A 26,451-nucleotide genomic window follows, 5' to 3' on the forward strand; every position below is an offset into this window, starting at 1 on the left:
AACACAACAAAATAAGTGTTTTGTTATCAGATAAACATATTTGTAAATAGAATAAAGTTAATAGACCCATTGTTCAATTTTAGTACTGTATGTAACATTTTCTTAAAATATATTAGATCTTTTTTTACTAGAAACTTTTTACTTTAATCCCGTGGGTGTTACAGCAATATTCAGCAATGTCAGATCTAAAAGAATCATGCCAAATTTTAACAGGATGTGAAAAAAAAATTTTTTTTGCCAACGAGTGTAATCAAAATGAAAAAAGGATATGTCATGATTGTTTAGGAAGCTGGTCACACCAGTATATTAAAAGTTGACACTGGCTATAGATCAATGATTCCGAACCTTTTTTTTCACTCAAAACACCCTTGGAATGAGAAACATTGCAATAGCAACACACCTAAAGAGAAATTTCCATTAGTTTGATTAGAATATTTCATAATATGGCAGCACCCTTTAAAGTAGCTCATAGCACCCTTATTGAAAATCACTGCTTTAGGGAAGCACCTTTATATAGCATAAGTTAATTATATCTAATTATCTTATGTTGAAGATAATTATTCCTTATGAATTTTTTTTTTTTTGGGTTGCACGATGATTTTGGGTGTTATGTGGATGAATGTTTTTTATTTTAATATATTTTAATGTATATTAGAAAAAAATATAACTAGCACATCAAACCTATGATTTCATGGATATTATTGCTGCCATATATGGATGATATGGATTCTTATATTTTGAATTTCCACTTGCATCATTGCATTTTTTCCAGCAATACAAGGAGATGTCACATCCAGAAGTTGACAGTCATTTACTATATGAAGTATTGTATTATGATACATAATTATGAATTTCAGTTGTTCCTGTGCTCTGTTTTTTTTTTACCTATTGAACTCATCATGGATAAGTAGTTAAAAATGGATTTGTAAAGCCTAAAGGTAGCAGTTATGATGGAAATGCAAGTACTAGTTTTGATTACAGCAGGCCCCCATTATAACGCGGTTCGCTTTACGCTGATTTGCTATAATGCTGTTCTTATATTATAACCCATCTGACTATAACACTGTCACAGATCACTATAACACTCTTTTACAGATTGCATTTTTGGCATATTTAACGAAATTGTTTCATTTGACGGAGTCGATAGCTTGAAAATGAATAGCAAAACAGCATTAAAACGTTTTCCACGCCGATGACTTGAGAAATACAATGACTTGAGAAATTTTCCCACACTCAGTGAAATTTTCTCGCGTGCTAATTTAATTGCAGTACAGTGACTTGTTACGTAGTTCTGAGATTAACATTTTAAAAAATGATCAAGTATATTGCTTGTAATATTTGCGTTATATGCATTTATCCGAAGTCTAGTTATCACTCAGTACAGTATTAGACATCATGCATAATGGACAGTTTAATTGAACATTGTATCATAATTAATGCAACCAATGCAGTTACATTTTCGAAGAGTTAATAATGGCCAATAAGAATGAAAAAGCAACGTCTGGGCGCAGTACGAAGACTATAAATGTAAGAAAAATATTGAATTTGAAAATTAAATTAGACATTTTGAAGCGAATCGATTCCAGTCAACGACAAGCGGATGCCATAATTAATGTCATAATTTAGGACTTGCAAGTTTAACTGTAAGAACAATTATAAAAAAATAAAGAATTAATTTTAGCAGTGGGAAATATAGCTGTTCCTAATTGTAAGCAATTAGGGCTAGGCCGGTTATTAGGATTGAAATGGAAAGACTTTAACTAATTTTATTGAAGATAATATCCACTACAGAATTCAGTTAAGTTAAATATTATATAAAAAAAAAATTAAAAAAAGAGAGAGAGAAAGAGATTATATGATTATCTGAAATTGCCAATATGATTATCTGAAAACTCACCTAAAAAAAAAAAAATGTGGAACCATTTAAAACTGGTAAGGGCTGATTGAGTAGATTTAAAATCCAGGGAGAAGCCGCAAGTGCAGATCAAGGAACCGAAACTTTCAAAAAACAAGTTTTTAACATAGATGAAGCAGGACTTTTGTGGAAACGAATGCCTAAAAGAAGTTTCGTGTTGAAAGAAGTAAAAAACATGCCAGGTTTCAAAGCGGCGAAGGATTGGTTGACTTTATTGTTGGGTGGTAACGGAAGAGGGCCAAAGTTCAACCCAAAATTGACACATTTTTCATGATTAAATTCATCAATTAAATTAAATCAATTAAATTCATGATTTTAATTGGAATTTTAAGTTTAATTTTGATACGTAAGTAGTTACCACATAATTATATACATATGTAATGCAGAATATTTTATATGTACAAATATTTGAATATTAAATATTTTGACCGATATTTGTACATTATTATTATTATTATTATTAGCCATATGGAAGCCTGAGGCTTATACTGCACCAGCCAAAAAAAAAAAAAAAAAAATTTCTGAATTATCGAGAGAGAGAGAGAGAGAGAGAGAGAGAGAGAGAGAGAGAGAAGGGAATCACCAAGAAAGAGAAGAATGATGATATCCAGCATCCAGCTCAGGACCCTGGATGTGCCAAGCCCATACTCACCAGATGTGAGCCCCTGGGGTTAATATTTTCACTACCGTTTATTTTATTACTGATTAGGAAATATCCTATGGCACCGACAGCAACTCACAAATACATATGTTACCTTATGGGAATGTGGCACTCGCTTAGCGCAGATTCACTTAGCGCTCTGTTTTTCCGGAACAAATTATTAGCGTTAAGCGGGGGTCACTTGTATGATGAATTCAGTTGTACAGTTCCAGCGATTCATAAATTTGGTCTTCATACCAAAGAATGGTATGAAGACCAAATTTATGAATCGCTGGAACTGTCTGTTAATGTTGTAAAAGTACCAACTGCAAAGAGGCCACATCGTGTCAAGGATTTTTTGCTGTGTATGGCATATCCAAAATGTCATTGCTTTATACGTGTCCCCCCCCACCACTTTTTCTTTACTAGTGATATGTCATGAATAGTCAAATTAATAGAACAAGCATATCTATGAAAAAGTCTAAACCTCCCAAACACTTCCTCTTTCATTTTATAAATATATGTGGTCTAGATTCCAATCTCAATAATGGCCATTTCCGCTTACAGTTTGTCAAGTCCCATTTACTTTTTCTGACAGGATCTTAATTATTGGTTGATTCAATCACTGACTATCTCACTTGGCCTAGTTATTTGCTGTACAATTAAGGTGATACTTGTGCATATATTCACCCTGATATTCCCTGTAAGTGACTCAGTAATTTGGAATCTCCTCTTTTTGATCTTCTCTGGTTCTTTACACGATTCTGTCAAATTCATCTGTTGCCTACATTGATCTCCCATTTTTACTAATCACTTGGAACTCTTTAACCTCCTTTTTTTGACGCTCAACTTTCGCCAGTCAGACTTTTCTAACAGTGAAGGTAATTTTTCTTGGTGATTTTAATTTCACAACTGCAGCTAGCTTCAGTTTTCTAGTCACATGGACACAGCTGGTTGAGATGCTGAGGCTTTTACAATTACTAATGACCTCGCACAGATTGTTCATTTACCCACCAGGATACAAGACAATCCTAACCACACAGCCAACACTCTTGAACTTTTTCTCGTGAACAACCCTTCCAAGTACACAGTCAAAGTGAATGGTCCTCTAGGCTCATCAGATCACAACTTTGTGGTGGTTTCTTTTCCAGTGGAGCCTTTCTCTTGTGGCTATTCTCACTCACATGTCATTTGGCATTACAAGAATGCAAAATGGGATAATCTGTGAGATTTCTGTTCTTCTTTGTCTTCGTTGGATTACTATTTTAAATATTCTGGTCTCAATATTTGCTCAGATCATGTTAGTGAAATTATTCTTGCAGGGATGAAATCCTTTATCTCACACTCCACCTTAAAATCGAACAGGCTAAGAGTAGAAAATTTTTTTCTTGTCCAAACAGTACTTGAGCATTCTGGTCTCTTGCCCAAGCTATTGGCTGCAACTTTTTCCCATCTGTACTCTCACCTCTGTTAAATTTGATGTGTTGCACCTCAGCTAAAGATAAAGCTGGCTTACTAGCATCCTTCTTTTCTTCTAACTCTTATATTTACAACCTTGGTAAACCACCTCCTACTATTCCTAGTACGCTCCACTCAATGCTTTCTGTGGACTTCCATCAAAAGGATGTCAGAAGATTGATGCCAAGAAATTGCCAGGTCCAGATGGTATTTCTCCACTTGTTCTCAAAACCTGTACTCATGAGTTTGCACCTGTTCTGTGTCACCTCTTTACACTTTCTTATTCTACTGGTGTTTTTCCTTTTTTAAAATTACTCATATCCGGCCCAGTTCCTAAAAGAGTAAAAAATCCCTTCCATCCAATTATCATCCCATTGCATTCAATTCCACTCTATCTAAAGTAATGGAGAAATCCATTAACCACTAACTCCTAAATTATCTCAAATCCCTCCATCTGATTAGGGATCACCAGTATGGATTTCGTCTGTGTCAATCCACTAGTCATGTTCTGGCTTATGTTCAGGGCCGTGCGGTAGATTTTCTCAGTATGATGCAAGTCTTCGAAATGCCGCCCCTTAATGGTTCAAATTGTATTTTGATTTTGCTGCTTATGCCACCCCCTTATGGTGCTGCCTGATGCGGTCGCCTCTCTGTACCATAGCATGGCACGGCCTTGCTTATGTTACCCATCTATGGACAAATTCAATGGAAAAGTTGGATGAAACTCAAGAAGCTGCTCTTGACATTTCAAATTCTTTTGATTGTGTTTGGCATAAAGGTCTTCTAAATAAGCTTCCATCTTATGGATTGCTGGTTGTTTTTTGTAATTAGCTGTCCAGTTTCCTCTCTGATTGCTCACTGTGCATGAAGGTAGATGACTCACTGTCTTCAAATTTCTGCTTTAATGCTGGTGTTCCCTGAGATTCAGTTCTTTCTCCTATCTTTTCCTCTTGTATATTAATGGCCTTCTTCTACTGACTGGAAATCCTGTCTATAGTTTTGCTGATGATAGCACGTTAGATTCAACCTTCCAGTTTGAGAAAACTTGGCCTGCGCAAAAACAGCTTCAACCTCGAATATCCACTACCAATTCCTTAAATGCTGATTTCCATGTAATTCTCTTGTGGGATGAAGATAACTTAGTTAATTTCAATCCTTCTAAAACTCAGACCTGACTTATATCTTGCAAAAAGGATTCTTTGGTCCTATGCTTATCTTCGATGACACTCAGAGATATAGACAAAATCACATATGTCTATTAGGGATTACTCTGACTTATAACCTCTTTTGGCATAAGCATGTTACAAATACTGCTTCCTCTGCACCTGAAAAACTGGGTTTTCTTTTTCACTCTCAGCATTACATTTTCTTTGAAATAGCTGCTCACTCTACAAATTTCATATCTGCCCTACCACATCTGGGATAATGAACACAAAACTTCACTTAGGCTTCTAGACATCATTCAAAACAGGGCAGTCACATTAATTAATGATCCATTTCTTACAAAGTTTCTCCACTCTCTGTCAAATAGATGCTCTGTTTCTGCTACATTCCTTTTCTATAGATACTTCTGTGGGCACTGCTCTTCTGAATTGGCTTCTATAATTCCCCTTTTCTCTTCAAACATGTGCCACAACCAGTCAGCATCCATTTACTCTTCTACTTCAAACTCACAGAACCAACTTTTTTTCTTCATCATTTATCCCTTTAATTTCTGTTTTCTTCACACATATTTCCTAAAAATTACAATCTGCAGAAATTCAAGTCTAATGCCAACCACTATCTTCTTTCACCATAACCTTCAACCTATACATGGTACCAAGTACTATAGGTTCTAATACCTTTTGTATTTGTGGTTTTCATAAAAAAAAAAGAAAAAGAAACACCCATTAGCTCTCCACATAGAAATCAGTGCATATAAAGAAATGGGATATCTTTTGTTCCTGAAACTTCATTTCTTGCATTCACACTTAAAGACTTCTTTACAGAAATCTTGGTACAGTGTGTGACAAATGGGGAGAATGATTCCATCAAGACATTAAGTCAATTAAAAATTTCTACTACCATGGTTTCTGAAACAAACTTGGATGTTGTACCATAACATTCTGGACAAAGAAGCATGCCAAAAGAAATAATCTGTACAACATTATTGATTGTACATATCTTTTGCCCCTCAGTGTACTGTATTATTTTAACAGTGTATAAAGTATTTTGGATTTAAACTATAAAAGTGATAAAAATTTCTTAACTTGTTTTGATATTATCAGCAGTCATATTACGAAAAATACATATGCTAGAAAACAACATATATTAGAGGGGAATGACAAATAGTGTGAGTGAGTGAGTGTGTGTGCCCAACAGTTTATTTTAGTGGTAAGAATAGGGACTTCCCTCATATTTTTTAGCCAGTTTGATCAGGGGGACCAAGGCAATACCATGCAAACATACATGACATCATTATTCCAACACCAGCAGCCCGTATAGGTTCGGGTCATCTGTTGCACCATATAGTTTCCTCCTGTGTGAACTCTTCCATCAATTCAGAATAGCACAAAGAGAGATTCATCCAATCATGTAACCTTCCATTTGTGCCCACCATGGCAATATAGTAGTTTTTGCTATTTGTCACTCATCTCAGGAAGTATGATCACCAGGGACTCACACCTGGTGAGTATGGGCTTGGCACATCCAGGGTCCTGAGCTGGATATCATCATCATTCTCTTTCTTGATGATTCCTTTCTACTTCTCTCTCTCAGGGTAACTCGGGAATTTTTTTTAGCTGGTGCAGCATAAGCCTCAGGCTTCCTTGCACCATATGGCTAATAATAAAAAATAAAATTCTGTTGGAGAACAGTGCAATGCTTAAAGGCCTCTTAAGACCTTTGAATATAAGTTCTGTGAATACAGACGTAGCAAAACAAACCAAAAAAAAAAAAAATAATAAAAAAATCTTTCTCATTCTATAAGTTAAAAATATTTTAGACCCATGTTTATCTTCCAATGATTGTTTTACATGCAGCAATTTTTTTTTTTTGCTATTAAAATTTAATTTTAAGAGCTGCTTTAATGCTATATGTAATTTATGATGTAATTTATGTTCATGGTGTTTTCTGTTTTTCATTTTTTTTAAAAGAAAAAATTTATTTTTTCTACATATACCCCCTCCTGGAGCACAAAATATTGGGTGTGGATTACAACCAATATTTAATATATTTTTATGGCAATAAAGATTTTATATGTAAATTGCATCCTCTTGTTACTTCCAGAGTGCAGGTTCTTGTAGAAGGTAAGAACTTCAACGGTTCCACACCACAAGTCTGCCTTCCTCTGGTATTTATGGGTTTTGCATTTACTATAAGTCTGTAGATAAAGAAAGTAGCTGCCTTCAAAAACTACAGTGTTGTATTTTTAATGCTTTTAATTATATATTATCTTTAGCCTGGTTTATTATATAATTTATTTTATTTTATTTCACCAGAACTGAATACAGTACTGTAAGTGTGATCTTGCTTTATATAATGAAATTATAACCTCATGCTTTCCTCTCCTCCTGTTTATATTGCATAGAGAATTTCATGTCTGCATGTATTTTATGCATATAAGTCTTCTTAGTTAGTGACTGCTATGAACTCCTCTCCTAATGTGTAGATTAAATTTGGGTTATTATTTCTCAGGTGCAAGACCTTAAATTTGATAGAATCAAAGTATAATTGCCATTTTATTGACTTTGTGTAGCAAGTCCAGGTCATTTTTATATGCAAATTTCACTGTCAAGAAGGCACAACCACCTACCTACTTTGGAAGGAAATCCACTGTTGTTAAAGGTAGTCTGCACTTCTACAACCATGCCAGTCATTTTGTTGTCTTGTGTTAGTCAATTTAATACTTTATATATTATTTTGATCAGGTTTTTTTTTACTTTTTCTGAGGATATATCTGACTTTTTTTCTGAGAATGTATTATTTTTTTCAAATAAAATTCTTGTATATGTAAGCTTGGTAGTACTTCTCTGTATATCAGTTGCTTTTGGAATTCTCTTAGTTGGTTTTAGTTTAAATCTTTTATAATTAAATAACTAGGTCCTAAAAAGAGAAAAATATTAAATTATTTTCATGGCCTGAGTATGAAAGGGTATACTGTTAAAAATTTCTGTACTTATTGTATAACACTTGAAATAATAACTCACCAAGATTCATGCAGTTTCAATAACATATTTTTTTAATTACAGGTCCTGAAGCCAGCAAAGTTATGTGAATGAGGAAATATGGACAAAATCAGTCACTGTGCAGTCATCCAATATTTGGATAAAAAGGGACAAATATTAAAGGCAATTTATGAGGATGTAGTTGCAACATTAAGGGCAGGATGCCACTTCCTATTCCATGGTTATGAAAAGAAGTGGGCAGCAGAATTTAAATGAGGGTTCGTTTGTTGTTTGTTTGTTATTTGGTTTTTAGGAGCATTAGCAACTAAGGCCATATTGCTCCGGGATATGTGGTGGTCATTCCCTGACCTTTCCGCATCCTCTGTATTTGGTGGTGACGGGCTCGAACCCCAGTCTAATCAAGAAGCATGTGCTATGCACTGCTGTTAAATGAGGGCAGGAGAGCCTGGAATATGATGAACATTGTGGAAGACCTGCAATGTACATCACTCTAGAAGTTGTTGAATTGTGTATGCTCTGGCGATCAGGGATTGACAAGGGAAAGTTTGGTATATTGCCAACATCTTGGGCATCTCATTTGAACATATTTACCACGTAATAACAGAAGTTCTTGCTATAAAAAGGTGTCAGCATGATGTCTCCCAAAGTTGTTGACAGCAGATTCAACAAATTTCCTTGCAATGTTTGTGACGATGGATGAGATGTAGGTCCATCAATTTCCACCACAGATAAAGGAGCAATTCAAACAGTGGAAACACAGCCCATCTCCTCCTCCAAAGAAAGCCAGGTTGATTTGTTCTGTTGGCAAGGCAATGGCATTGGATTTTTGGGATGCTGATGGAGTGTTGCTAGCGGATTACATTCAGAAAGACCAAACAGGCACAGGGGCATATTATGCAGGTATAGTCAGGCATTTGCATAAAAATGTCAAAGATAAACACTAAGAAAAACTCAGCAAAGAAGTCTTGATCCACCAGGACAGTGCACCTGCTCTGCAATTCTGTCACTGCCATAACTGGAGGAACTAGTAGTTGTTGTTGGTGACTCTATTGTCATGGAAATGGGGAACATGCTATGTAAAAAGGATACATGGAACAGGACCAGGGTATGTCTGCCAGGGGCAAAGGTTGATGACTTAGAGCGGATATCATCTTTTAAGGGCACAAAAGGTGATATAGTGGCACTAATGATATTAAGAGTAGGAGACCGGCGGAATTACTTAACAAGTACAGGTCACTGTTGAAAAAAAGCCGTGAATTAGGGTTGAATTTGAAAGTATCTACAATTCTGCCCAGACATGATAGGAGGGGGTATATGATGAGAGCCTTGTCGATCAATTCGGCCCTGGAAAGATTGTGCAAGGCTCAAGGGGTAGAATATTTTTCAGCCTGGTCTGTACTTGTTAACAGGAGAGACGTTTCTACAGGGATGAGATACACTTAAATAGAAAGGATGCAAGAATATTTGCTGATGCTATCGAGGCAGTGTTAGGTGGGTTGGAAAAACTGCTAGCTTGGGGGATACAAGGACTAATAGATTAACAGTAGCCACTGGCAGAGGTGAAAGTGATTCTTGCACTGCTTCATTGAAATGAGCAGCAGCGTCGAAAACAGGATGCAGGATATTTCAGAGACTGCTGGGAGTCATTGTGGTACAAGTAAACACATGGGTTGTGTTAGAGTGGCTAAGAATGGGAACAGGTGCATGTATACTCGCGTGTACACCAATGCTAGGATTTTGGTAAACAAGTTGATGAATTTGAGGTATTGCTCAAAGCATCAAAGGCGGATATTGTTGGGATATCAGAGATGTGGTGTCACACAGATATAAGCAATGCAGAACTGGAATTTGGAGAGTACATCTACAGAAAGGATAGACAGGATAGGAAGGGAGGAGTGGTTATGCTATTAGTTAAGAAACACATAAAATCCAAGGAAGTGAAGCCAGTCGACATCGCTGGACAGTGCAGTGTCGAGTCAGTTTGGTGTGACGTAAGCATTGGGATATCAAAATTGAGAGTAGGAGTGTGCTATAGGCCTAACGACTCTGATGACTATAATAAGCAAATGTACAGGGAAATAGAGTGAGCTAGTAAATCAGAGAGTCTTATAATGGAGGATTTTAATTTCCCAGATATTGACTGGAATTTGTGGATTGGTCACTCACACACTAGCAAGGCTTTTGTGGATTTATTGGATGATTGTTTTTTACATCAGCATGTTCGGTAAGCAAATAGAGGGAGTAATATTCTTGATTTGATTATCAGTAGTGATTCTTCATGCATTAAGAATCTGCAGATAAAGGAACCACTAGGTGGCAGTGTGCTGAAGTGGAATTTACTCAAAGAGGTAACTACCTCTTTGAGTAAATTCCTACATCAGCAATGATGTAGGAATTTACTTCCCTTATACCCTTTCCTTTACCCCTGACTACATCAGGGGTAAAAGGAACGGTTATTGCTTTCGTAAAGGCAACTACGATGGTCTGAGACAGTATTTAAATTCTATACAGTGGGACCAACTAATGATGTTACCAACAGCAAATTCAAAATAGGAAGCATTCCAAGAACTTATCTTGGAAGCTACTAGGCTTTGCATACCAACTAAGAAATATTGTTCAAGGTTTAGGCCTATATGGATGTCAGATGAACTAATGAGACACATGGCAGAGAAAAAAAATGCATGGGATACATATAAATTAACACGTGACACAGAAGCCTATAATAGATATAAGCTGCTCTGTAACCAAGTCACAAAGGAGGTTAGGCAGGCAAAGGCAGATTATGAGAACTCTTTGGCAAAGGATGCAAAGAAATACAGCAAAGAGTTCTTTACTTATGTAAACTCTAGACATAAGGGGATGAATCAGGGTCCACTTGATATCGATGGTTCAACTGTTGATGATCCTGCTCATGTAACTAACAAACTAAATGAATATTTTACATCAACGTTCACACATGAGGAGTTATTCAGGGAGGGGAATTCCAGAGGTGTATTCAACTCTGGCAGTAAGCTAGATAATCTTGTAATAACTGAGAGTAAAGTGGAGGAGAAATTGTTGAAGATAAACACAAGAAAGGCACCTGGGGTGGATGGGAGTTATCCAGTTATATTAAAGTGGGCAGCAAAGGAAGTAAGCAAACCCTTAGCCATAATTATGACAGCTTCTTTGGACTCAGGGGAGGTACCCATAGACTGGAGATGTGCAAATGTGACCCCAATTCACAAAGGTGGACAAAGACTGACACAAGTAATTATAGACCTGTGAGTTTAACTTCTGTTCCAAGGCACTGGTTAAAGAAGCACTGCTGGATCATCTAGACAAGACTTCAGTTATAGCTTGGACACAGCATGGTTTTGTTAAGAGAAAGTCTTGCCTGACCAATTTGATTGGATACTATGATGCAGTCACAAAAGAGCTGGATGAAGGGAATAACTTTGATATTATATGCTTGGATCTTAGAAAGGCTTTTGATACTGTTGCACATGGAAGACTGCTGCACAAATTGGAGCAATGTGGCATTGGAGGCAAATTGCTGCTATGGATAAAGGGGTGGTTGAGGGGGAGAAGACAGAGAGTGGTAATCAATAGACACTGCTCATCCTGGACAAATGTTATTAGTAGAGTCCCTCAGGGTTCAGTGTTGGGTCCATTATTGTTTTCTGTATTTATAAATAATATTGATGATGGTATATCAAGCTTAATGTCCAAGTTTGCAGACGATAGAAATGTTGGCAGGGATGTTAAGGACACTACTGACGCTATGCTGCTGCAACAGGATCTGGAAAGGTTGAGCAGATGGGCTGAGAGGTGGCAAATGAAGTTTAACATTGACAAATGTAAAGTACTACATATGGGAAACAGCAACCCCAGAGCAGCGTATCAACTCTGTGACACTACACTGACAGTGGTAGAGAATGAAAAGGACCTGGGGTAATTGTGCAGGCAGATATGAAGTTCTCTGAGCAGGGCAGTCAGGCTGCAAGAATAGCTTATGGTGTCTTGTCAATGATATACAGGAATTTTTCTAACATGGATAAGCAGGTGATTATTCCCTTGTATAAGGCAATGGTCAGGCCACATCTAGAGTACTGTATACAGGTCTGGAGGCCTCATTTCAAGAAGGATGTAGAGCTGCTGGAACGAGTACAAAGAAGGGCAACAAGATTAGTGAATGGAACAAAGGGCTGCTCTTACAAAGAAAGGCTTAAGTTTTGCAAATTACAGTATCTGGAGACTAGGCACCAGCAAGGTGATCTGATAGAGGTGTACAAGGCCTTGGATGGTTTGAGCATGCTCAATGGTGATGGGATACTGCCTCTTGTTCAGAATAATCACCTGAGAGGGTATAAATTCAAATTGAGGAAAGACAGATGTAGGATAGATGTGCAGAAATTTGCCTTTAGCCAGCGGGTAGTTGGTTGGTGAAACAGACTTCTATCCCTTGTTGTGGAAGTTGATAGATAGCCTAAATAAATTTAAGGCTCAGCTGGACAGGTATTTCGAATGAATGGAGGGGTGAAATGGAAATGTTTTTTTTTTTTTTGGCTGATGCTTTCTTGCATCATATGCCTCTACTAATGCTAATGCTAACTGTACTGCATGAGTGCAGCTTTTAATTCTTTGACTATCCTCCATTTGCAGCAGATCTGACACCATCAGACTTTCACCTATTTTCCTAATTTGAGAAAATACCTGGCTGGAATTCATTTTCCCAGTGAAAGTAATGTCATTGCTGCAGTGAATGCATTCCTGGATGCTCAAAATAAAACTTTCTTTGCAGCTCTAATCAGTGTATTGCATCTGTGTATTGCTGGAATCAGTGTATTAGTGGCAAAATATATTGACTCCGAAGGGCGACTATGTTGTAAAGTTTTTTTATTTTTTTTATGAAAACCTCAAACACGAGAGGTATTAGAACCTATAGTACTGAGTACCTTGCTTGGGTTGGAGATTGAGAAGACGAAAGAAAACATTTGTTGCATTAGACTTCAATGTCTGTAGACTGTAATTTTCAGGAAATATATATGAAGGAAGGTTGTTCCAGAAAATGGCAGATGAATGAATAAACGGGGAAGATGAAAAGTTGGTTCTGTGAGTTTGAAGTTGGACAGTAAATGGATGTTGGCTGGTGGTAGCACATGTTCGGACTGTTTTGAAAGAGAGAGTGGGAACTGTAGAAGCAAATTGAGAAGAACAGTGCCCATGGAAGTATCTTTAGAAAAGGCATGCAGCAGAAACAGTACGTCTATGAGACAGTGAGTGGAGAGACTCAGTTAGAGATGAGTTATTAATTAACCTAACTGCCCTCTTCTGAATGGAATCTAGAAGCCTGAGAGAGGTTTTGGGGGTACCGCACCAGATGTGAGAACAATATTCCATGTTAGGGCAGATTTGCGATTTATATAGAGTGAACAGCTATTTGGAAGAAAAGTAATGCAGAGACAAAAGAGAAAACCAAGATTTTTAGATGCAGAGGAAGCAATATTTGTAATGAGCTTGTGCCAGGAGAGATTAGATGTCAGGGTAATCCCCAAAAGAGATATATCAACTTTCCTAGAAAACGGAGTGTCACCAAAGATAAGCATAGGAGCAGAAGAATCCTTTTTGCGAGATATAAGACAGGACTGAGTTTTATAAGGATTGAAATCAACTAAGTTGTCTTTGCCCCACTGAAGAATTACCTGGAGATCAGCATTCAATGAATTGGTAGCAGATATTCGAGAAGTTGAAGCTAATTGAGCAGGGAAAGGTTTCTCAAAATGGAAAGTGGAATGCAATGTGCTATCATTGGCAAAACTATGGATAGGATTTCAGTCAATGGAAGAAGGTCATTAATATACAAGAGGCAAAGAGTGGGGGAAAGAACTGAACCTTGGGGGACACCAGCATTAGTGGAGAAGTTAGCAGACAGAGAGCCACCTACCATCACCCTCAGTGAGCTATCAGAGAGAAAATGGGATAACCAATTAAAAAAAAAAAAAACAGTTGGCAAACCATAAGATGGAAGCCTGTTTAGAAGACCTTTATGCCAAACATGATCGAAGCCTTTGAGATGTCAAGAGCAACTGCTTGTGTTTCACCGAACTTCTCCATTGATTTTGTCCATAAATGGGTAACAAAAGCCAGAATATCACCAGTGGATCGACACTGATGGAATCCATACTGGTTATCATTGATCAGATGGAAGATTTCTAGGTACTTTAAGAGTTGATTTCTCCATTACGGTAGAAAGAGTAGAAGTAGGTGCAATGGGATGATAATTGGATCGGAGGGATTTATGACCCTTTTTAGGAACTGGCTGGATATGAGCAAATTTCCAAGCAGAATGAAAAACACCTTGGGAATAAGAAAGTGAAAAAAGGCAGCAAAAACGGGAGTAAGTTCAGGAGCACAGGCTTTGAGAACAAGTGGAAAAATACCATCGGGACCTGTAGCTTTCTTAGCATCAAGATTCGTCAAGATCCTTCTGATATCCTTTTTACTGAAGACCACAGGAGGCATTGAATGGAGCATGTTGGGAATGGGAGGAGGAGGTGTTTTACCTTGATTATTAATACATGAGCTGGAAGAAAAATGGGATGCTAGCAGGTCAGCTTTATCCTTGGATGAAGTGACAACAGAACCATCTGGTTTTGACAGAGGTGGGAGCAGAGATGGGCAAAAGTTGTGGCCAATAGCATTGACAAGAGACCAGAATGCTTGCCTGCCATTAGGGCAAGAAGTAAATTTTCTACTCTTAGCCTGTTCAAAATCTAGTTTGGACTGATTAATAACTGCTTGACAACTGTTGCAAGCTTTGGTGTAGGGAGAAAATGAAACTGAAGAATTGGAAACAAGCCAATTATGATATGCAACATTCTACTCTTGAACAGCCTTGGCACATTTATTGGAAAACTCAGGTTTAGATAAAGGACGAGATTTTAAATTGGAGTGTGGGATAAAGGATTCTATTCCTACAAGAATAATTTCACTGACACGATCTGACAAATGTTGACATCAGAAGTTTTGAAACAGTTATCCATTTAAGAAAAAGAAGAAAACAAATCTTGCAAGTCATCCCATTTTGCAACCTTGTAATGCCAAACAACACGAGGTTGGGAACAGCTATGAGATACAGGCTCCATTGTAGAACAAACAATCGCCAAGTTGTTATCTGAGGTGCCTGAAGGACCACTCACTTCTACCGTGTACTTAAAACCTGCTGTTTGTGAAAAAAAGATCAGGTGTGTTGGCTGTATGGTTAGGATTGTCCAGTATTCTTGTAGGTAAATGAACAATGTGTGCAAGGTCATTAGTAATTTCAAATAATGTGTGCCTCAGCATCTCGACCAGCTTGGTCAGTGTGACTAGAAAATGGAAGCCATCTGGAGTTGTGAACATTAAAATCACCAAGGAAAATTACCTCACTGTTAGGAAAGTTAGACTGGAGAAAGTCAAGTTGCAAAGAGAGGAAGTCAAAGAGCTCCAAGTGATTAGTCAAGTTGGGAGAACAGTGAGACAACAGGATGAATTTCACTGAATAAGGTAGAGAGATTTTAAGCCAGAGAAGATTGAAAAGAGGAGATTCTAAATTACCAAGTCTCTGAGAGGAAATATTGGAATGGACATATGCACAAATGCCACCTTTGAGGTGAAAGGAATTATACAGTGAATAATTTGGGCAACTGAGATGAGCAGTATTTGAATCAACTGATAACTGAGATTCTGTCAGAAAAAGTACATGGGGTTTGGCAGACTGCAAGTGGACACATTTTTGAGATTAGAACTGAGACCACATATATTTGTGAAATGAACTAGGAAGTGTTTGGGGAATTTAGATCTTTTCACAGATAAGCTTACTCTATTAGTTTGACAATTCGTGGTGTGTTCAGTAGTAAGAAAAAGTGGGGGGGCATGCTGTATGAAGTAATGAAATTTTTGGATATGGCGTACACATGGTAAGAATATACCCAGATCCTTGACGTAACGTAGCCTTGACAATACCCCCCACCTACACACTACTCACACTCCCTCCAGTCACTGTCTGGCAGAGTAGAGGTAGCAAGATTATACACTAGCCGATCCGGAAGCCTCCTAAAGAGTTACCAATAGGTTCAGTCTGGTGTACTAACTTGCGGCCGGCCTGTGAACACCATTTTAGAGCTGTACCCTCGAAATGTAAGGAAGATTGGATCTCGCCATGTTGTCCATCATAACCTTAAAAGTCATCAGTCATACTGCATGATGGAAGAGATGGGAAAGGGTTGACCGGAACTTAGCTCTAGAGACTAAACATGGGTTCGGTCACTTGAAGCCTCCAATGAGCAAAGTGTGGTATTGCATCGGTCGATGAGAGTCATTGACCAAATAATGTGTTACGAGACTTGTTAAATAACCCTTCATACCCAGGCCACCCACAAACTTTTAAAATGCCCCTCATATATGAGTTGGTAATTCTGTTATCATAATTCATTTATGTATAGGTGTGTGCTACACTTGGAACCACTGGTGCATGTGCCTTTGACAACATTCCGGAGATTGGACCTATATGTGAGTTTTCTATTTCTGTTCTGTTTTCTATTCTTTTTATATGTCATTTTGAATGAGGATTTTAAAGTAATAGTAGATACTAGCAATTAATAATATATATATATTTTGATTAATTTTCTTTTATAGTTCATATGTTCATCTGCAATCAGAAGAGTTTATACCTTCTTTGTAAGCTTTTCTAGATATAAGCACCACAGTTAACATTGCCTTGGAACTTTTTGCAGAACTAAACTCAATGCGTACACCAGTGGTCACATATGTTACCCCAGGAGTACAGTCACTTAATATGTGTATATACACTATATTGCCAAATATAACCACACATTGATATGTTTCAAAGAACCTTTTATTGAAAATGTTTAATAAAGTGTTGACCCATCTTTAGTTAATTTCATACTGCATCCTCAGTAAACATTAAAGCAATTTTTAATAATAGAAAGATGGTATTTTGTCCTGTCCCTTCTTCAACATAGTCAATTCAGTTCAGCTATTGATTATGGGTGTGCGTCACTGACCTGAAGCTGATGTAGTAATAGTAGTAATGACAAAGATGCAAGAAAGCAAGCTTATATAGCATCAACCAAAAAAAAAAAAAAAAACTGTTCACCATCTGTACCCTCCAAGAATTTGTCTAGTTCTCCTTGAATTTATTTAACCCATCCACTTCAACAACAACGGGTGTGGAAGTGGATGGTTTGTTCTAGTTCATCCCAAATAATATGTTCTAATTCATTACAAAGGTGTTCAATGGGATTAAAGATGGGGGGACCTCTGGGCAAGTGAGTGAAGCTTTTGAATGTCCTTGTTTTTAAACCAAGTTGCTACAGACTGTGCAGTACAGCATGGTGCACTGTCATGCTGAAACAGAAAAGGTCCCCCCCCCTATACAGCTACCATAGTGCCAAAGAATAGAATGGTCAGAACGTCAGTGTACTGTATACAATGAAAATACTGCTATATAAATCAAAGCAGTGTGGCATTAAAGGCAAGTTACTGCTATACAGTAAAACTACTGTGCAGTACAACATGGTGCACTGTTATGCTGAAACAGAAAAGGTCTCCCCCCACATACAGCAGAACAGTGCACCACCACCACGTGTATGGTCCAGAATGTCAGTGTACTGTATAAAATGAAAATACTGCTCTATAAATTGGAGCAGTATGGCATTAAGGGATGGTTACTGCTAAGGTTAAAGGGATGGTTGAGTGGGATAAGACAGAGAGTAGTTATTAGTGGATACTGGCTCTGCTTGGACTAATGTTATTAGTTGAGTCCTGCAGGGTTTCACGTGCTGGACCCATTGTTGTCTTCTATATTCTTGAGCGAAAAAAAATTAGTCTATCATAGCAGTGTTGAACCCAGCGAGGTTACTGGGGGTGAGTTTAATCCCAGTGGAATAAAATTTCCCCTCCTGGTGAAAAATAGTAATTTTTATTTTATAAAACATGAATTCAATAAATTTATGTCAAATAAACACAACACGAAATATCACATCAACTAAGTGGGGTACTTGTTAAGTGATACATAGCGAAAATAAATCTCTAAAATTCAAAAGACACAAAATTTTCAAAATAATTAAATGGGCAATATTTCTGGCTGCACAAATTGTAACTAAAAGCCACTATTTTAAGTGTCTGAATTTTCATTTTATGGTTTTCAGGTTCCGTTTATTTTCACGAAAAACCATCTCTTGATAGCGTTTCACACAAATGGTCTACTTGCGACTAATTCTTTGTTTGTATATCGCAAACAAGATCACAGGCCATAATAGGTTCACCTGAATTAGCATTAGCATTAGTAGAGGCATTTGATGCAAGAAAGCAGGCTTATGCAGCATCAGCCAAAAAAAAACCACTTCCAATTCACCCCTCTGTTCGTTCAAAATACCTGTCCAGCTGAGCCTTAAACTTATTTAGGCTATCAACTTCCACGACAAGGGATGGAAGTCTGTTCAACCAACCAACCACTCGCTGGCTAAAGGCAAATTTCCGCACGTCTATCCTACATCGGTCTTTCCTCAATTTGAATTTATGACCTCTCAGGTGATTATTCTGAGCGAGAGAAAGAATCACATCAGCATTGAGCATGCTCAAACCATTCAATGCTTTATACACCTCTATCAGATCACCTCGCTGGTGCCTAGTCTCCAGACACTGTAATTTGCAAAACTTAAGCCTTTCTTCGTAAGAGCACCCCTTTGTTCCATTCACTAATCTTGTTGCCCTTCTCTGTACTCATTCCAGCAGTTCTACATCCTTCTTGAAATGAGGCCTCCAGACCTGTATACAGTACTCTAGGTGTGGCCCGACCATTGCCTTATACAAGTGAATAATTACCTCCTTATCCCTGCTAGAAAAATTCCTATATATCATTGACAATACACCATGAGCTACACTTGCAGCCCGTCTGCACTGCTCAGAGAACTTCATATCTGCCTGCACAACCACCCCCAGGTCCCTTTCATTCTCTACCACTGTCAGTGTAGTACCACAGAGTTGATACGTTGCTCTGGGGTTGCTGTTTCCCATGTGTAGTACTTTACATTTGTCAATGTTAAACTTCATTTGCCACCTCTCAGCCCATCTGCTCAACCCTTCCAGATCCTGTTGCAGCAGCATAGTGTCAGTAGTGTCCTTCACAACCCTGCCTACCTTTGTATCGTCTGCAAACTTCGACATTAAGCTTGATATACCATCATCAATATCATTTATGAATACAGAAAACAATAATGGACCCAACACTGAGCCCTGAGGGACTCCACTAATAACATTAGTCCACGATGAGCAGTGTCCACTGATTACCACTCTCTGTCTTCTCCCCCTCATCCACCCCTTTATCCACAGCAGCAATTTGCCTCCAATGTCACACTGCTCCAATTTGTGCAGCAGTCTTCCATGTACAACAGTATCAAAAGCCTTTCTAAGATCCAAGTATATAATATCAAAGTTATTCCCTGCATCCAGTTCCTTTGTGACTGCATCATAGTATCCAATCAAATTGGTCAGGCAAGACTTCCCCTTAACAAAACCATGCTGTGTCCGATATATAACTGAAGTCTTGTCTAAATGATCCTGCAGTGCTTCTTTAACTATTAGTTCCTGACAGGTGCTATTGTAATTATAAAGTGTCCCATGGCTTTCAGGGAAAGGCTAATACACTTGCTTTCTTGCATGTGATGCAAGAAAGCAAGTGTATTAGCTTATGCAGCATCAGCCAAAAAAAATCATACCATTCCCTCCAAATGCCTCTCCAGTTCCTCCTTAAATTTATTTAACCTATAAACTTCCACAACAACAGATGGAAGTTTTTTCCAGCAATTAAGCACCCGCTGGCTAAAGGCAAATTTCCACACATCTATTCTACATCTGTCCTTTCTTAATTTGAATTTATGCCCCCTTAGGTTCGTAATCTGAACAAGTGGAAGGATCCCATCAGAATTCAGTGTGCCCAACCCATTCAAGGCCTTATACACCTCAATTAGATCACCATGCCAGGTGCCTAGTCTCCAGCCACTGCAATTTCCAGAACTTAAGCCTCTCTCGGTAAGAGGATCCCTTCATTCCCCTCACCAATCTTGTTGCCCTTCTCTGTACATGCTCAAGCAAATCTACATCCTTCCTAAAATGAGGCCTCCATACCTGTATACAGTACTCAAGGCCTGACCATTGCCTTATACGAGGGACAATCACCTCCTTTTCCCTGCTAGCAAAATTCCTATATATAATTAACAAAACCCCATGACCTGCCCTGGCAGCCTGTCTGCATTGCTCAGAAAACTTCATATCTGACTGCACAATTACTCCCAGGTCTTTTTAATTTTCCACCACCTTAAGTGTAGTACCACACAGTTGGTATGTTTCTCTGGGATTACTTCTACCCATATGCAGTACTTTGCATTTGTCAAGGTTAAACTTCAGTTGCCACTTCTTAGCCCATCTGCCCAAATTTTCTAGATCCTGTTACAGTAGCACACTGCCATTACTGTCATTAACAACTCTGCCAACTTTTGTATCATCTGCAAACTTTGACACTAAGCCTGATATACCTTCATCAGTATCATTGATAAATATACAAAACAACAGTGGACCCAACACCGAACCCTGTGGGACTCCACTAATAACATTAGTCCACAAAGAGCAGCACCCATTGATTACCACCCTCTGTCTTCTCCCACTCAACCATCATTTTATCTATTGTAGCAACTTACCCTTAATACCATTCTGCTCCGATTTGATTTGTACAATAGTCTTCCATGCGCAACAGTGTCAAAAGCTTTCCTGAAATCCAAATATATGATATAAAAATTATTTTTTGCATCCAGTTCCTTTGTAACCACATCATAATAACCAATCAAATTTGTCAGATAAGACTTACCCTTAACAAACCCATGCAGTGTCTGAATTATTGCAGCAGTCTTGTCTAAACGATCCTGCAATGCATCTATAACCAGTGACTCCATTATTTTACCCAGAACAGAAGTTAAACTAACTGGTCTATAATACCTCGTGTCACCCTTTGATCCCCTTTTGTGAATTTGGGAGACATTTACACATCTCCAGTCTGTGGGGACCTCCCCTGAGTCCAAGGATGCTCTCATAATTATGGCTAAGAGTTTGCTTAGTTGCTTTGCCACCTCCTTTAATATAACTGGATAGATCCCATCCACCCCAGGTACCTTTCTTATGTTTAACTTCAACAATTTCTCCTCCACTTTGCTCTCAGTTATTACAAAATCATTAAGCACCCTGCTACAATTTGATAACCTTCTGCTATTTTCAAACCTTAATAATTCCTCATGTGTGAATGTAGATGCAGAATACTCATTCAGTTTGTTTGCTGTCTGAGCAGGATCATCAACAGTCGAACCATCGATAACAAGTGGACCAATCAGATTCATCCCCTTCCTTTTAGAGTTTATATAAGTAAAGAAATCCTTGCTGTTTGCATTTTTCTTCTCTGTCACGAGTCTCACTAGTTCATTTGATAACCATTTAGGCCGAAACATCGAACAATATTTCTTAATAGGTATGAAACTTTTAATAGCTTCCACGATTAATTCCTTGAATGCTTCCCACTTAGAATTTACTGTTGGTAACGTCGTCAGTTGATCCCACTGTGTAGAATTTAAAAACTGTCTGAGACCACTGTACTCACCTTTACGAAAGCAAAAACCCTTTCCTCTACCCCTGATCTACTCCTGATGGTGATTATATCTTTAAGTGAATCCCACATCAGTACACTGTGATCACTGCCACCTAGTGGTTCCTTTATCTGCAAATTCTTAATACACAAATGATCACTGCTGATAACCAGATCAAGAGTATTACCCTCTCTGGTTGCCTCTCGAACATGCTGCCACAGAAAACAATCATCCATAAAAGTCTTACTAGTGTGTGAGTGACCAATCCACAAGTTCCAGTCAATATCTGGGAAGTTGAAATCCTCCATTATAAGACATTCTGATTTACCACTTTATTTGTCTGTGCAATTGTTCATTGTACTCATTCAAGTCATTAGTCCTATAACACATTCCTACTCTTATTTTTGCTTTCGCAGTGCTTATGTCACACCAAACTGATTCAACAGTGCACTGTTCATTTATATCAATGGATGCACTTCTTTTGATTTTATGTTTTTCTTAATTAACAGCATGACACCTTCTCCCTTCCTATCCTGTCTATAATTTCTGTACACATTGTACTCCCCAAATTCCAATTCTGTATTCCTAATATCAATGTGACACCACGTCTCTGTTATCCCAACAATATCCGCCTTTGATGTCTTGACCAACACTTGAAATTCATCAAATTTATAGGTGTCTCCATAGCCAGGTGGGAAGGAGCAGCAGTGCGTAGCACACGCTTCTTGATTAGACCGGGGTTCTAGCCCATCACCACCAAATACGGAGGATGCGGAAAGATCAGGGAATGACCACCGCATATCCTGGAGCAATATGGCCTTAGTTGCTAATGCTCCTAAAAACCAAATAACAAACAATCAAATTTATTTACTATACTTCTAGCATTGGTATACATGCAAGCATACATGCACCTATTCCTATTCCTAGTTACCCTGACACATCCCATATACCAACCTGTTTCATGATGACTGCCATCAGTCCCTGAAACCCCCAGCACCCCTCGCTCTAGGTCGCTACTTATTCTAATAGAAGTTGTGCAAGAATGACCTTTGCCTCTGCCTGCAGCTATTTGTAACCTTTTAGTCTGTGAATCCCCCCCCCCAAGCTAGCAGTTTTCCGACCCACCTAACACTGCCTCGATAGCATCAGCAAATATTCTTGCACCCTTTCTATTTAAGTGTATCCCATCCCTGTAGAAGCAGTCTCTCCTGTTAACAAGCACAGACCACTCTTAAAAAAATTCTACCCCTTGAGCCTTGCACATTTCCTCCAGGGCCGAATTGATTGACAAGGCCCTCATCGTGTACGGGCAGAATTGCAGACACTTTCAAATTTAACCCTAACTCACGACTTTTTTGCAACATTGACCTGTACTTGTTAAGTAAATCTGCAGATCTCCTACTCTTAATGTCATTGGTGCCAACTGTATAACCATATCACCTTTTCTGCCCCTAAAAGATTATATATGCTTCACAACATCATCAACTTTTGCCCCTGGCAGACATACCCTGGTTCTGTTCCATCTATCCTGTTTACACAGTATATTCCCTGTCTCCCTGACAATAGAGTCACCAACAATAACTAGTGCCTTTGGGACCAGCGCATTCTGCCTTGGACATTGCCAGTGTGTTGCCTGATACCCAGGAGTGAGCTCTGGCATTGAGTTGGGCAGCTGAGAGCTTGATGGACCCCTCATATTAATTTCTTCGAGGGCATCTACCCTACACCTCAAGCTCTCATAGATGCCCAGTAGAAAGCTGAGTTGATGCCTAATTTCTAGACACTCTCTGCACCTGGCACACAAAAAGACATCCTCCTTGGCTAGATCATGTTCTATTCTAGAGTTCGGCAAACATTTCACAAGTTGCACATTTTTTTAGGCTCTCATGCGTTGGAGAATCGCTCCCCTCAGTTCTCCCTCAAGTCACGGCACTCCTGCCACTTTGTGCCCGTTGCTTTGCTGCTCTAGTCTGTGGCATGATATTTTAAATTAATAAGATCAATAAATTTAATTAATTAATTGTCAATACTATGCTATCTAATAGAATCCTAAATGCAGTGATATTACTCTATATAATTATACATTAGAGCTATCTAGTTACCAAAATTAAAAATTTGAATTCTCTACCACTCTATACAAAAACAATGGCTGCAAGATTCGAACAAAATAACAGTTTTACATATATTAAGTAGTAATCTACAAAAACTCTTTATCTAAATTAAAAATATCGAGCGTAACTATAATTATAAGACTATGTATAAAGTATAATATAAAATAACAAATAGGTAAATAAAAAGGCAAACCCCCTATCGCTTTTTCGGAGCCTGTAATTTACAGCTGTAATTTTTAAAGAGAGTCAGCGCCCTCTCTGGGCAGACAAGAGAGTCTTCTGCAGCTGCTAATTGAATCGTTGGCAGTTTCGCTTTATGATTTTCACATTGCCTTTATTTATTTTTTTCACAGCAAGAGTCTAATGTGGCTAATTCTCCTTTGTATTCTACAAACATGACGGTTTGGTCGCAGCCTGTAACCAATACATTTTATAACCTTTTGATTGTAAACATCTTTGGTGGCACCTACTAAATTTCAGACGGGAGTAAAATTGATTTGTCACGACATTTTGTGATGTGGAAATGACATCATTTGATGTCATTTCCGTTTCATAACAAAGAAAAACAGAGTCAGGAGAGGAAATCGTGGAAAGGATCATGGGAGGTGATCTTGGATGTGCTCAAAGCTGGCACAAACCAGCTGGTTGCAGAAAAAAGTTTATGATTTGGGGCATACCACTTAGGTGGCTTTGGGCTAACCATTGCCACCCGTGGCAGAAACCATTTGGTAACCAGGGAAATGAATGATATCCTTCTGATATCATTAGCATTAGCATTAGTAGAGGCATTTGATGCAAGAAAGCAAGCTTATGCAGCATCAGCCAAAAAAAAAAAAAAAAAACCACTTCCACTTCACCCCTCTGTTCGTTCAAAATACCTGTCCAGCTGAGCCTTAAACTTATTTAGGCTATCAACCTCCACCACAAGGGATGGAAGTCTGTTCCACCAACCAACCACCCGCTGGCTAAAGGCAAATTTCCGCACGTCTATCCTACATCTGTCTTTCCTCAATTTGAATTTATGCCCTCTCAGGTGATTATTCTGAGCTAGAGGAAGAATCCCATCAGCATTGAGCATGCTTAAACCATTCAAGGCTTTATACACCTCTATCAGATCACCTCGCTGGTGCCTAGTCTCCAGACACTGTAATTTGCAAAACTTAAGCCTTTCTTCGTAAGAGCACCCCTTTGTTCCATTCACTAATCTTGTTGCCCTTCTCTGTACTCGTTCCAGCAGCTCTACATCCTTCTTGAAATGAGGCCTCCAGACCTGTATACAGTACTCTAGGTGTGGCCTGATCATCGCCTTATACAATGGAATAATCACCTCCTTATCCCTGCTGGAAAAATTCCTGTATATCATTGACAATACTCCATGAGCTACTCTTGCAGCCCGTCTGCATTGCTCAGAGAACTTCATATCTGCCTGCACAACCACCCCCAAGTCCCTTTCATTCTCTACCACTGTCAGTGTTGTACCACAGAGTTGATACGTTGCTCTGGGGTTGCTGTTTCCCATGTGTAGTACTTTACATTTGTCAATGTTAAACTTCATTTGCCACCTCTCAGCCCATCTGCTCAACCTTTCCAGATCCTGTTGCAGCAGCACAGTGTCAGTAGTGTCCTTGACAACCCTGCCAACCTTTGTATCGTCTGCAAACTTGGACATTAATCCCGATATACCATCATCAATATCATTTATAAATACAGAAAACAATAATGGACCCAACACTGAGCCCTGAGGGACTCCACTAATAACATCAGTCCACGATGAGCAGTGTCCATTGATTACCACTCTCTGTCTTCTCCACCTCAACCACCCCTTTATCCATAGCAGCAATTTGCCTCCAACGTCACACTGCTCCAATTTGTGTAGCAGTCTTCCATGTACAACAGTATCAAAAGCCTTTCTAAGATCCAAGTATATAATATCAAAGTTATTCCCTGCATCCAGTTCTTTTGTGACTGCATCATAGTATCCAATCAAGTTGGTCAGGCAAGACTTCCCCTTAACAAAACCATGCTGTGTCCGAGCTATAACTGAAGTCTTGTCTAAATGATCCTGCAGTGCTTCTTTAACCAGTGCCTCCATTAATTTTCCTGGAACAGAAGTTAAGCTCACAGGTCTATAATTACTTGTGTCAACCTTTGATCCTCCTTTGTGAATTGGGGTCACATTTGCACATTTCCAGTCTATGGGTACCTCCCCTGAGTCCAAGGAAGCTCTCATAATTATGGCTAAGGGTTTGCTTACTTCCTTTGCTGCCTCCTTTAATATAACTGGATAGATCCCATCCACCCCGGGTGCCTTTCTTGTGTTTATCTTCAACAGTTTCTCCTCAACTTTACTCCAAGTTATTTCAAGATTCTGTAGCTTACTGCTAGAGTTGAATACACCTCTGGCATTCCCCTCGCTGAATAACTCCTCATGTGTGAATGTCGATGCAAAATATTCATTTAGTTTGTTAGCTACCTGAGCAGGATCATC

At 38.5% G+C, this 26,451-nt stretch overlaps 1 protein-coding gene across 1 annotated transcript in view; it reads left to right on the plus strand.

Moving 5' to 3' along the window:
- The window catches only part of Hdc (histidine decarboxylase), a 305,245-nt gene that overhangs the window by 110,343 nt on the left and 168,451 nt on the right, over window positions 1-26,451 (plus strand). The window contains exon 8 of the mRNA XM_090380708.1: window positions 16,645-16,711. Coding sequence (XP_090236834.1) covers window positions 16,645-16,711 — 67 coding nt within the window. The remainder of the gene's footprint in view (window positions 1-16,644; window positions 16,712-26,451) is intronic.

Source organism: Mastigoproctus giganteus, chromosome 9, assembly GCF_048544385.1.
Source record: "Mastigoproctus giganteus isolate SK-2022 chromosome 9, ASM4854438v1, whole genome shotgun sequence".
Classification (NCBI taxonomy): domain Eukaryota; kingdom Metazoa; phylum Arthropoda; class Arachnida; order Uropygi; family Thelyphonidae; genus Mastigoproctus; species Mastigoproctus giganteus.